This window comes from Myotis lucifugus, unplaced genomic scaffold, assembly GCF_000147115.1.
Source record: "Myotis lucifugus unplaced genomic scaffold, Myoluc2.0 scaffold_385, whole genome shotgun sequence".
Classification (NCBI taxonomy): Eukaryota; Metazoa; Chordata; class Mammalia; order Chiroptera; family Vespertilionidae; genus Myotis; species Myotis lucifugus.
In genome coordinates this window covers 880,232-893,938 of record NW_005871433.1, presented here as the reverse complement: position 1 = coordinate 893,938, position 13,707 = coordinate 880,232, and the positions used below count along the sequence as shown (strand labels likewise).

Here is a 13,707-nt window from a genome sequence, read left to right as displayed (position 1 = left end):
CGAGTCTTTGGTACCCCAGGCCTGCTTCTCTCTGATGCCTCCAGTGAAGTTCAAGTCTAAGTTGCATGGGGTTTGCACAGTGAAATCTTGTATCCCAGACAAGAGCTGCCCTCATTTCATATTCCTTTTTGACCTTCACATCAAAGGGCTTTCATGTCGACACCAATGGGTGCGTGTTTACCAATGGGTCACAAGGCCGCAACGTTCGCTTAGCAGGAACTTCCATCCCCACCCACCAGCCCGCCCGCTGCCTCTATAGCAGCGGTTCTCAACCTTTCACAGGGGTCGCCTAAGACCATCGGAAAACACATATATAATGACATATTGTTTTTGTGATGAATCGCTGTGCTTTAATTATGTTCAATTTGTAACAATGAAAATACATCCTGCATATCAGATATTTACATGACGATTCATAACAGTAGCAAAATTACAGTGATGAAGTAGCAACGAAAATAATTTTATGGTTGGGGGTCACCACAACATGAGGAACTGTATTAAAGGGTCTCGGCATTAGGGAGGTTGAGAACCACTGCTCTATAGGACTGGGCTCCTGAGTGATTTCTTTACATACCCCACCTGAATTCCCTAGGTCACCTCTAACCCCCCAGGAACACCTCTAACACGCCTTTACAGCCCCGTGCGTGAGCCGACACTTCAACCACGGCTCCAGGTTCTCACGGTGGAAGTGGTAGACACCAGGCTCAAAGCAGCACTTTCCTCACCAAAAATCCCTCCTGCGGCAGGAGTGGGTGTTCTCCGCGTCGCTTTGCAAATAAAGAGCCTGGGCACTTTTCACAACTTCTCCCCAACACTGACCCCCATTCTCCCATTCTCCTTTCCCCCTCACTGTCTTTCCCATGCCCTTGCAGAAAACAAAAACCAAAACCACAGGACTCCTCTACTGGGGGGGAAGGAAGGGGAGAGTGTGCTGGTAACGGATTATATCTCGTCCTGAAGTAAAGATGACCCATGTCCACTCGAATTCGATTTCTCTCTTTTCTGACTCATTCATTCGGTGACAACACAAGCTTACATGTCAACGCAGAGGAGTGAGGAGGGAGAACGGGGCAGCTTATAACTTACGAAGACCTAAGTACAAGTATCTTTTTGAGCGGAGCAAGCATTAGGAAGTGTGTATGTTTCCCTGCGGGATTAGAACAAAAACCCTCCAAAGAGAAGGGGCCTGGGACCGTGTGGGTTGAGGAGATGGTGTCCCCTCCCCAGCCCAGCTCGGAGGGAGGGCAGGCCCAGGGCAGAGCTGAGCACGGCCATGTCTGGAGGAGGGACCAGTGCTTTCTGGGCCACATCCTGGAGTCCTCAACGAACTCACACTCAGCTCTGGCTCAGAATCAGACCTGCTGGGCTGCTGGCTTCAGGGTTCTCGCTGTGAGGGAGGAGGGACGACTGGTTTGCCTTTGAGAAACCCGCGTCACTCTCTCTCGGAACCTGTCGCAGCAGCAGCAGCAGCAGCCCACCTGGGTGCGGCCTGTTTCAGCCTCATCTGGGCCCCACTGTCCTTTCTGTCCCCAACCACGGAGCACCCGGTAACAAAGCACTTGGCATATTTCCAGAGCACATCCCCAGCCGACTGCCAGGGGACTGACCGCTGGCGTGGGGAGGCCCTAGGAGATGCTGGAAAGTCGGTGCCCCTGGGGAGAGGGAAAGCAGAGGCCTGGGGGGCAGGCTGGAGCTCGGGTTCTCGGCCAGTCTCCCCGAAAATCCCAGCATCTCCACAGGTAGATCACCCAGCGTGGAAGGGTAGGCGGGAAGCTTCCAGAAGGTGACCGTGTCCTAGTCCCTGCCTTCAAACAAGGCTCCCTGCCTCCATCTGGGGCTGCAGTGTAGGTGACATTTACCTCCAGGACCCTTTCGGCCGTGTCTGATGTGAGGATTTCGACTTCCATGCTCCTTCCATCGGGCAGCAGTACATCCAGGGCGGCTTTCTTGGTGGTGATGCTGAACGTGTCCTGTGAGCACAGGGAAGGCACGGTAAGCGCCGCGGGTCCCAGTGGGGCCCTCACAGGGGACAGTCAGCAGCGTCCTCTCCCCGGCCCGGAGGGTCACAGTACCCACAGGCACATGAAATCCCAGGGCAGAAATTTGGGGCCTGGAGTTTGGGGGGGGGGCAGAGCGAGAGCTGGGAGGAGTCTGGAGAGGTGCCAAGGCAATGCAATGACATGGAACTTGAGTAATTTCCAAATAAACAACAAGGCATCCATTTTAGGGGGAAAATCATCCACATGACCTGTGGTGGTCTCAGATTTTAACTCTCGTTTTTAATATTTCCAAACATCCCCAAAAGTCCACAGAATGTAGGATTCTGCTACAGCAAAAACCTGAGCATGTAAACTGAGGGGTAGGAGTTCCCCCAGGGCAGATAGTCGCTTTCTAGGTACACTTGGGTTCTTAAAGTCCTTGGCCTATAACCACAAACATCTCTTATCTCAGGGGAAAACCACTCACAAAATGAATGGGGGAAATGTCACTGCTTTTTGATAAGATTCTAAAGAAAAGCTAGTGTTCACTTAGGTTACCTCAAGGTAACTCCCAAGGCAAGCCAGATGGCAGACCATTAAGACATCTAAACTATAGGAACCGTTAAAATGATATAAATGCACGTCTTTACTCAACTCTTCTGCAAAAGAAAAGCGAGGAAGCATTTGGATTGGGAGAGCGAGTCAGATTGTGGGTGGTCCTGAAATCAGGCGACTGAGGGTTTTATTTAAAAGGTGCCCTGGTGGTTCTGGATAGGGAACGGGAAGGGTGGAAGGGCAGTTACAGAAAGGTTTGGCTGGCAGCAGTGAGGATGGCCTGGACTGGAAGAGAGCCTGGAGGATGGGGGAGGCCAGAGAGGTGGGCTGCAGTATTCCGTGTGTAAGCACTGAGGGCCGGGGCCAGACCGCATGGTTCAGAAGCGCCATCCGCACAGCAGACTACTTGGGTTGCCAGCCTACCTCCCGCACGCGCTGCCTGCGACCTGTGTAAAGCTGGACAGGTTGCTTCCCTTGTGTCCCTCTCCTTGGCTCTAAAATAAACTTGTGGGCTTGATTCCCAGAAGGGGGCGTGCAGGAGGCGGCCGATCGATTATGTTTCTCTCTCATCGCTGTTTCTCTCCCCCCTCCCTTCCTCTCGCTCTTACAAAAAAAGCAATATGCCCTAGTCGGTTTGGCTCAGTGGATAGAGCATCGGCCTGCAGACTGAAAGGTCCCAGGTTCAATTCCAGTCAAGGGCACATGCCCGGGTTACATGCTCCATTTCAGTAGGGGGCATGCAGGAGGCAGATCAATGATTCTCTCTCATCATTGATGTTTCTATCTCTCTCTCCCTCTTTCTTCCTCTCTGAAATCAATAAAAATATATATTTTTTTAAAAAGCAATGAAAACATTTTAAAAATAAATAAAATGCTAGATGATGATATGAGGAACTGTGGTTAATGGTTTCACTGCTACACACTGTTAGGCCCTGAGGGCAGAAGCCAGACAGAGTCGGACGACTGAACTTCGGCTCCTCCCCAGCACTGCGTGTCAGGGAACAGCTGGCTCACCAAGCACAGAACCTTCAAAATTGAGGGACTGCCCGGGAAGACCTGGCCAGGGACCTGGCAAAACCCTGAAATAAAGGAGGAAAGAAACATGGCCAACTAAGGGTAAAACATATGCATCCAAAAAATGATGCCACCAAAGAGATGAAAACGATGGATGTATTAATAAGAACATGGCTTCTCTGAACTCAGATCTCAAAGCACAGATAAAAGCCTCAGAGAAGAGGCAAGATAGTGAAAGGATATAAAAGCAAGCTGGCAAAGTTCACAGAAGAAAGGAAAGGGGGAAATAAAACCATCGTGAAAATCTTATCAGAAGAAGCAAAAAGAGACGCTGCTGAACGCAGCTGGAGCACAAGGCTTCAGCATGAAGTTATAAAGGTAAAATACTGAGAGCCAGAGCAGGTAGAGATCTTTCAAATTACCTGGAAAAAAGAGGCACTCAAAACAAAGCTTCAAATTATCGATATGGAATAATTTTTAAAAACCATAATACACACACAAAAAGATGATAGAGTCAAGACCAAACATCCCTCTGTGTACTGACATAGAATGATTTGCAAGATGTAAGTTCTAAAATATAAGATTCAAACAGTGAGTAGGTGTGTGTGACTATTTGTAACACAAAACGACATACATACATGTGAATGTTTGTGTGTGAAGAAATGTGAAGAACACACATTAAACTGTGAACCACAGTTGGCTCTGAGGTCTGGGGTGGTTACTTTTATCCTGGACCCTTGTGTGTTGTTTGAATGTTACACTATCATCACCTCAACAACTGACTTTTCAAAGAAAGTGTGTGTGTGTGTGTGTGTGTGTGTGTGTGTGCATTTTTTTTATCCTCACCCAAGGATACTTTCATTGACTTGAGAGAGATTGAGAAGTATGGGAAAGAGAAACATCAATCGGTTGTTTCCCACACATGCCTGAACTGGAGATCAAACCCACAATTTTTTGGTGTATGGAACGATGATTCAAACAACTGAGTCACCTGGCCAGGGCTGTGTGTGTATTTCTTAAACCATCAAGTATATGTGTAAATTCAAATGACTACACAATAGAAGCTCTGCGGCCATTTCTTACATTGAGTGGACCAGTTTGTATATCAACACAGTTAAATGAGTTAAATGACTGAATAAATAAAATTTGCTCCCATGTTTTACAAATCAGATCAAGGTATTATTCTTCCCGAGCTCGGGACCCAGGTCAATGCTATCACATTGTACAACTAAGGCTTTCGAAATTTTTCCATTCAGTCAAGAACAGACCTTCAGGCAGAAAGATGTCCCCATCTGTACAACCAGAAGGAGTGGCGAGCTCAACAGCGTACTTGGGGAAGTTTCAGCCTCTCTGTGCACTGACATAGACTGTGGTCACGTGGGCAGTGACTGAGCCCAACAAAGGAAAGTGAGCTGCTGTACTAGTATGTCACTCTGTTCAGATGGATTTTCTCTGTGATCCACTTATAATACAATTAGGAGCAGAGAATGTACAAGTAATGGTGGCATGGCCATTACTGCTGCCCTGCTGGCTCCACCATAACACATTTGGGCATTTCAGCTACAGAAGTGGCACCCCGCCCGGCTGGCAAGGCTCAGTGGTTGAGCATTGACCTATGAACCAGGAGGTCACAGTTCGATTCCGGTCAGGGCACATGTTCGGTTGCAGGCTCGATCCACAGGAGGGGGCATGTGGGAGGCAGCCGATCAATGATTCTCTCTCATCATTGATGTTTTTCTCTCTCTCTCTCACTCTCTCTTCCTCTCTGAAATGAACAAAAATTTAAAAAATTAAAAACAAAGAAGTGGCATTGCTGCATTGTCATGGGGCCCTTCATGGTATGATTCTCAGACCAGTTATGAGATGTACAATACTTAATAAGGTAACTGCTTTATTAAATGAGCGAAAAGTCAAGTGACACTCTTAATTTTCCATCCGGAATCTAAACCTCCAAAAGAGCAAAATAGGAACCATCCTCCCAAGTGCTCCACGTGAATGTGTGCTACCTGAGTCCAGGCTCTGTGGGGCCGAAAACACGCGCGTGGTTCACGTAGAGACCTGTTCTGCAGCGAAACAAGGACCTTAGCAAAGAAGAGCAAGCTTACCAGCTGCACCCGCTTTAAAAATTCAACGAAGACATCACTTCTCAACATGTTTGGGTCCACGGTTACTAAAAAACATGGACATGGAGCCAGTTAGCATGGGGTTGGGCTAACTTCCCTATTAAACTGCTCCGACCTTCGGGAACCCTCCAGGCCTTGCTGCCTCCTTGAAGGCAGTAGAGCTTTGACCTCTCAAATACATGAAAAATCAGATATAGACAAATGTATAGAGTAAGTTTCAGTTAGTGATGGACAAACAGGGGTGTACACACACGATAGTATACACGCAGATGGTTTCTGAGGAATCCACTTGTAATAATGTGTACTTCTAGAAGTTTGGGGGCCTGGGGTGGGAGGGAATGTACCTTTCATTGTATACAGTTGACCCTTGAACAATGCAGGGGTTAGGGGTGCCGACCCCCATGCAGTCTAATATCACAATAGAACTTTTGACTCCCCCCCCAAAACTTAACTACTAATGCCCTACTGTTGACCAGAAGCCTTGCTGGTAAGATAAACAGTTGATTAACATGTATTTTGTATATTATGTGTATTATGTACTATATTCTTACTATAAAGGAAGCTAGAGAAAAGGAAAGTATTTTTAAAATCAAATACAAAGGTCACATATTACATGATTCCATTTATCTGAAATGTCCAGAAGAAGCAAAGCTATAAAGACAGACATGAGTGTAGTGGGTGACAGGGGCTAGTAGGGGAGAGGACTAGGGGGTGACTTATAATAGGCATAAGTTCCTTTTTGGAGTGATAAAAATGTTCTCAAATTAGACTATGGTGACAGCTGCACAATCCTGTAAATATAACCACAGAATTGTCCACTTTAAATGAATGGATTTCATATTGTGCAACCTATATTTCATTAAATCTATTTTTAAAAAATCCAAATACCTACCATTTTGCAAATAATGTTCCAACTGGTCCCTCCTCTCATTAGCCATAGATGTGGTCATCGCGAGATAGTACTTTGGTGGGAAGGGAGGCAGGCAATTTCCAAAGACCCGTCTCAGCTGAAAGATCCAGAAAACACACATTTATGGCAAAGAGCCTCCAATTCAAGATTGGTGAGATACCAAAGACTCCTCTTAGGGCACATCTCATTCCAGCACTTTACTCAAAATTAACTCTCCCTAATTAAGCAAAAGCAAGCAAACAAGCAAACCTCATAGATAATAGTATGTTGATTACAACATGGAAAGGGGGAGAGGGTAAAGGGAGAGGGGGAAGTAGGTGAGGGTAAAGGAATAAATGGTGATGGAAGGAGACTTGACTTGGGGTGGTGAACACACATACAACATACAGATGATGTGTTGTAGAATTGTACCCCTGAAAGCTGTATAATTTTATTAACCATGTCACCCCAGTAAATTCAATTTAAAATATTTTTAATTAACCCTTTCTGATGGCCAAAGGAAAGGAACAGGGATACTTGGATTAGCTTAAGGAGGAATTTATTTCAGTGTAGGTTTCTAGAAATACTATTACACATGTCACAGAGTGACAACTCCAGTCTGAGTTTGGTAGATTTGAGGTACGTTTTAATTTTTCATTTGTTTTTACAAGATTGCCCACCACTCACATCATACAGTATTTCTTCAATGCATACCCCAGTAGTATCTGTGATATCAATGACAATGGTTAGGAACTTAATCACCCCATCCCACTTCCACCAAATGTCTGCAGCTGTGCTCATATGGTAGCTGGTAGCCACTAGTCACCTGTGGCTGAGGAGCACTGGAAATGTGACTAGTCAGAGGTGAAATGTGCCAGAGTGTAAAAACACAACCCAGATTATAAAGACTTAGTCTCTTAGGAAAGAGAATGTAAAAGATCACGCTAATAATTTTTATATTGATTACATGTTAAAATGATAATATTTTTAATATCCTGGATTAAATACAATATATTATTAAAATTAAGATCATGTTTCCTTTTATGCTTTTTAAATCAGACTACCAGAAAATTTTAAGCCCTAGACCAGGGGTGGGCAAACTTTTTGACTCGAGGGCCACAATGGGTTCTTAAACTGGACCGGAGGGCCGGAACAAAAGCATGGATGGAGTGTTTGTGTGAACTAATATAAATTCAAAGTAAACATCATTACATAAAAGGGCACGGTTTTTTTTTTTTTTTAGTTTTATTCATTTCAAACGGGCCGGAGTTTGCCCATGGCTGCCCTAGACAGTTTGGCTCCGTGGATAGAGCACTGGCCTACGGACTAAAGGGTCCTGGGTTCGATTCTGGTCAAGAGCACATGCTTAGGTTGTGGGCTCGATCCCCAGTAGGGGGCGTGCAGGAAGCAGCCAATCAATGATTCTCTCTCATCATTGATGTTTTTACCTCTCTCTCTTCCTCTCTGAAATCAATTTAAAAAAATAAAATAAGTATATATATTTTAAAAATCATTTAGGAGATAAGGAAAAACCCAGATGAAATGCAGAATATAACAAGATAATTTAACTATATTACAAATGTATGAAACATTGCAACAAAGGAAAAAGGCACCAACCTAAGCAACTTTGCAAATGAGTGGAGTCTGTAAACCTAAGGCAAGAAAAAGGGCACAGAAGGACTGCACTCTAGTTGATCAAGTTGTTTCCCAGGGGGTAGAAGTTCATCCTAATACCGCTCTATGTGTGGATAGAATCAAACAATTTAGCCAATAGGTGGCAGGGGTGGGAATGGGGTTTCTCATGGCTGGAGTGGGAGTTTTCAGAAAATCAGGTGAGTAGGCTGTAATGGTCCATGTGGATTGTAGTTGGAGATATTGGCCTGAGCTCATGTTTGGTTTCATATAGAGACAGACAGTTGCATGTTGAACTCTCTACAGTTGTGCTATACACACATGGATTCCTTACTTTGTCAGCTGAGGGCCTAGAAACAACAACATCGCAGTGGCAAAAAACACACACGCAGTGCCCCGATCAGGGCTTCCAATACCGTTCTCCAGTAAAAGCTACCAGCGCTCCATGGAGAAATGGCTGACCTGGGACTGAGGCAGGGAATATGCAAGATGAGTCTGAAGCCTCTCGTAGCACCAGCAAGTAGGGAAGTGCTCAGGGGAAAAAAAAAACCATCAGCAATAGGGATATATCACAGAGACACAGGAGCAAAGTGAAAGAGTTCCCACGGGCCAGAGCTGGGACAATTTGAGCAACTAAATAAAGTCGTATTGAAGTACAGCCCAGAGTATAAAGTCACTATCCAGGAGTCCATACAAATATAAATGAGTGAATAAATAAATAAGTAAATAAATGAATGAATAAATAGGAGAGAATAGACAAATCTGCAGAAGAATCTCATATGATTTATGTAGACACTCATCCCACAAGAAGGAGTACAGTGGGGCCTTGACTTACGAGTTTAATTCGTTCCGAGACCGAGCTCGTTAACTCAAATTACTCTATCAACTCAATGCAAAAAGTTGGCTGAGAGACAGCTGGTATCTCAAAAAACTCGTTAGTCGGGACACTCGTTAGTCAAGGCCCCACTGTATAACTCCCAACGCTAAGTGTGGGCCACCCACAGCGACTTCCTTCCAACAATACAGTGTGGAAGGGGAGGTAAAAGGGTCACTTCATAGTGGCCAAACCTGCCAATCACTACCTCAGCCAGGAGATAACGTTCACGCCAACAGGGACGGGTCATGTTGATAGTGGCTGCCCTTTCTAGGGTGTGATGACGAGGGCCCTCGACCTGTGTGGTCTCCCTCCCAAAAACACATCGCCGCAGTCCAGGCGTGTGAGAACATCAGATTCCGATGGAGGGACCGTCCACAGAATACCTGCCCAGCACGCCTCAGAGCAGTCCGCGTCATTCATAACCACGAAACCTAAGAAACTGTCACAGGTAAGACAAGCCTGAGGAGACGTGACAATAAACGTAAGGTGATGTCCTGGATGGGGTCATGGAACAGAAACAGGACACCAGGTAAACCCTGAAGTCTGAATAAATTATAGACTCCAGTTAATAATATTATAGCAACACTGGTGCATTAGCTGTAAAAACGCACCATACTAACGGAAAACAAGAGGGAAAACCGGGTGCCGGGTATCTAGAAATTCTGTACTATCCTTGCAATTCTTCTGTAAACCCACAACTGGTCTACAAAATTAAAGTTTATTTTGAACAAACGGAATTCTGGCTTCTCTTGAAAAATCAGAATATCTGGAATCACTGGGCTCCCATTCTCTCAAGCAACCATCCCCTTCAGAGACTTGGCAGTTCCCGCTCCCCCTGGCCTCTCACCTGATCTGTGCCTCTCGTTTAAATTACCAGTCCCACTCCTGTAGCCATTTAAGTTTGCAAACTTTCTTCTAAATCTGGCAGCATAAAATTCTGTTTCTTTTCCATTCCAGGACATTTTCCTGCCATGCCAGAGACTGTCCAAAGGCACCTGCCCCACAAGGCAATTCAAACTTCCTGGGATTTATACACCACCCCCCCGCCCCCCATCTCTGCTAATTCCATTAAATAGAAGCAGAACCCTGTCTTCTTTGCATGCAATTATTATTTTTTATTAACTGACTAAGTGATCTTTAAAAGGCCGTTGTCTTCCCTGGCACATGTTCATAAATGTCACAGCTGCTCCCAAATTGGTTGGGATCACAGCAGGGCTGCCTGGGTTAAGCATCTCCAAGAGAGCAGCTTGCAGAAGCCCTCACCCTCAGGCCAAGATCTGGGGAGAAAGTCAACAAGAATTCAGGTTCCAATACCCATCACAGAGCAAAAACTCTCCCAGCAGGTTTTACAGCCTGAGCTGACTTCTCAAAGAATCCTTCCCCTCCCTGCTCTAGTACTGCTGGAAGGGGGAGATAAACATACAGCTTGTAGGTAAGTCTGCCAAAAGTCACGGTCAACTCACAAGTTCTTCAACTCTATCGAAATAGAGCCTTTCCTACTGGCATCAGACAGCACACAGTTTAGGTATAAAACCCAGCCGCATCCTGAGGAAGAATTACCTGGATGATAGTTTACCCAGTGGTCGGCAAACTCATTAGTCAACAGAGCCAAATATCAACAGTACAACGATTGAAATTTCTTTGGAGAGCCAAATTTTTTAAACTTAAACTATATAGGTAGGTACACTGTTATTAACTTAATTAGGGTACTCCTAAGGCTTAGGAAGAGCCACACTCAAGGGGCCAAAGAGCCGCATGTGGCTCGCGAGCAGCAGTTTGCCGACCACGGGTTTAGCCCACTCTCTCAAAAAATTATTTCAAGAGGACAAAAGGAAACCATACCTCTTCTGTTCTTATATTATGACGTATTTTTGGACATTTTTTAAAAGACAATGTTCAGATAATATGTACTTTAAAATATATATTTTTACTGATTTCAGAGAGGAAGGGAGAGGGAAGAGAGATAGAAACATCAATGATGAGAGAGAATCATTGATTGGCTGCCCCCTGCATGCCTTCTACTGGGGATTGAGCCCACAACCTGGGCATAAGCCCTTGGCCGGAATCGAACCCCGGACCCTTCAGCCCGCAGAACTCAGTAAACAGTCCTTAAGTACATGAATAAGTCAGTTAATTCTTAAGACAAAGTTTCTATTCTATGGGGATGCAGAACTTCCCAGGAAACCAATACTCACCACACACACACACACACACACACACACACAGGCACGGGCTTGCGCGCAGATGGGGCTTCTATATTGTTTCCTTCTTTATAGTGCTTTGTATTGAATCAGATTAAAACCCCTGAGCTACTTCACATCTTCTATAGAATAGGAAGAATAGAATCTAGGTGAGAAGTGGCTATGAGAGATCACCTTTTCAGTGTCAGGCTTAGGGTTGCCAGATAAAATGCCCAGTGAAGCACGTCCCAAATATTGCCTGGGACATACTTATTCTAAAAAAGTGTGTGTTGCGTATCTGCCATGGACTGGGCGTCCTGTGTTTGTATTTGCTATGCCTGTCAGCCTTACTGTCTATAAGACGGGGGTGATGACGAGGATGCAAAACCAGCCTTACAAGGGCGTGCTGAGCAGCTGGAGTGAAATCCTGAGCCGGGAGCCCTGTGACAGAAAGCAGAGCCTGGTTGCCTGGGGCCAGAGGTGGAGGGAAGGGATGGAGGGCAAAGGAGACAAAGAACTTTTAGAATGTGGGGCCTGCTCTCTGTCTTAATTATGGTGTGGTAATTGTATATCTTTACCGAAATCCATCACCCTGCACACTCCAGATCTTACTGAGTTATTCCAGAATCGAGAAAAGCGTGGCGGTTTAGAACTCGAGCATTTGACTCAAGCGTTAAACTGATACAATTTATTTTGTCAACTTCGGGGTTTTTTTTAAAAATCGACTGGGTCCAAGCAATTATAAAGATAAAATTCTGCCTCTGACATTGACCAGCAGTATGACTTTGGGCACGCTGTGCCCCCGTGTTCTCACCTGCTAAGTGGGGCTAGCTGTGTCCTAGCTCGTAGGACTGTCGTAAAAATCATAAGCACGCCATTCCATGCAAAGCTTGCGGGCATCAGTAACTGCCTAATTGTTAGTTATTGTTTTAAATCAATAATAAATACCAGTCCTAGCCAGTTTGGCTCAGTGGAGAGAGCGAAGGCCTGTGGACTGAAGGGTCCCGGGTCCCGGGTTCAATTCTGGTCAAGGGCACATGGCTGGGGTTGCAGGCTCCATCCCCAGTGGGGGACATGCAGGAGGCAGCCAATCAATGATTCTCTCCCATCATTGGTGTTTCTCTCTCTCTCCCTCTCCCTTCCTCTCTGAAATCAATAAAAACACATTTTAAAAATAATAATAATACATACCAATAGCCACCTAAGATCTAAATACAGTAGGGCCTTGGGTTACATCGGCGATCCCTTCCTAAGGCGCGACATAACTCGATTTTCACCGTAAGTCAGAACCCACCTACGTCACTCACATGGAGCACATACTCAGCAGTAATGAAGTGAAACAGTAAAAAAAAAAAAAAAAATTAAAAGAAAGATAACAATTCCTGACCTTTACTTGTGGTAAATAAATAATAAAAAACATAAAGCACATATGCACATACGTCGACATGACAGAACATTTTTTTTTATAAATAAATGGGAGATGGCGACGTAACCACGAAAGGACGTATATGGAGTCCGACATCACTCGAGGACTGCCTGTAGTTTCTTTAAAATGGAGTTGTTTCCAAAGAAGGGGGAACAGTAAGTGCGAGGTGTGAGGGGCAGCGGCAGGTGGACGCACTGAGTTCTGAGCCGGATAATCCACAGCTGATCCTTCCCACCACGTGTTCCGCGGATCCGGAGCCTGAACTGCTTTCAGGGCCCGGAGCCCGCGGGGCGCGCGCTCCTCACCTGCGTCCGGGGACCGGGCTGGGCCGCCCGGGGCGCGCTCACCTGTTCGTTCCAGCGATGCAGCTGGCTGTAGCGCACCCTGCAGAACAGGAGCCCGTCCAGGTACACGGAGTACAGCTGCAAACAGAGACGCGGCCGGTGAGCCCCGGAGCAGGCGCGCCCCGCCCGTCACCGCCTCCCCCGGCCCAGCGGGACCCCGGCTCCTGCGCACCGTGTAGCGGCCGCCCAGCGCGTCGGGCCGCTGCTGGGACACCGGGATGCAGAAGTGCATTTTCATGGCTCGCGGCGCGGTCCGCGGTCCGGGGTCCGGGTTGGGTTGCTGCGGGGAAGCCCGGCCTGCGGTCCTAGGCTCTGAGCCCCGAGCGGTGGGCGCAGCCGGGTGGCCACGCCGTCGGGGCGGAGCCCTGCTCCCGCGCCCCCAGGTCCCCGACGTCCGCAGGTGGGGCCGGGGCCGCGGCGCCTCCTCCCGGTCCCTGCCCGGCCCTGGCTGCGCTGCTCAGGTCCCTGGACCCGTGGAGGGTGGAGCAAGTCTGTGGGCCTGAGCCGAGCCCCGCAACCACCCCGCCCCGTGCCCCCCACCGCCGCGGGCAGCCAGCGCGGGAGGCAGGGCTCCCAGGTGCCGGGCAGGGCCTGGCACCGGAATTCAGGGTGGAGAGACAGACATCTGAGAGGGTGCCAGAGCCTCCGGCCAGGGGGTCCCTCTGGAGTCTGGAGGCTCCTGGTGGGG

General features: G+C 47.0%; 1 protein-coding gene across 16 annotated transcripts in view; it reads right to left on the bottom strand.

The window, feature by feature from the left end:
• Positions 1–13,707, bottom strand: part of SNX31 (sorting nexin 31) — a 69,303-nt gene that overhangs the window by 24,550 nt on the left and 31,046 nt on the right. For 6 of the 16 annotated variants that reach the window (XM_023743340.1, XM_023743336.1, XM_023743337.1 and 3 more), the window contains exons 1-5: positions 13,192–13,387; positions 13,023–13,097; positions 6,564–6,678; positions 5,555–5,718; positions 1,860–1,970 (exon numbers count right to left, since the gene is read on the bottom strand). In XM_023743340.1, the coding sequence (XP_023599108.1) occupies positions 1,860–1,970; positions 5,555–5,718; positions 6,564–6,678; positions 13,023–13,097; positions 13,192–13,257 (531 nt within the window). In that variant the 5' untranslated portion in view covers positions 13,258–13,387. Of the gene's footprint in view, positions 1–1,859; positions 1,971–3,455; positions 3,779–5,554; positions 5,719–6,563; positions 6,679–13,022; positions 13,098–13,191; positions 13,388–13,707 lie in introns of those variants that run through there. The other 10 variants (XM_023743347.1, XM_023743348.1, XM_023743345.1 and 7 more) reach the window with 4 other exon arrangements.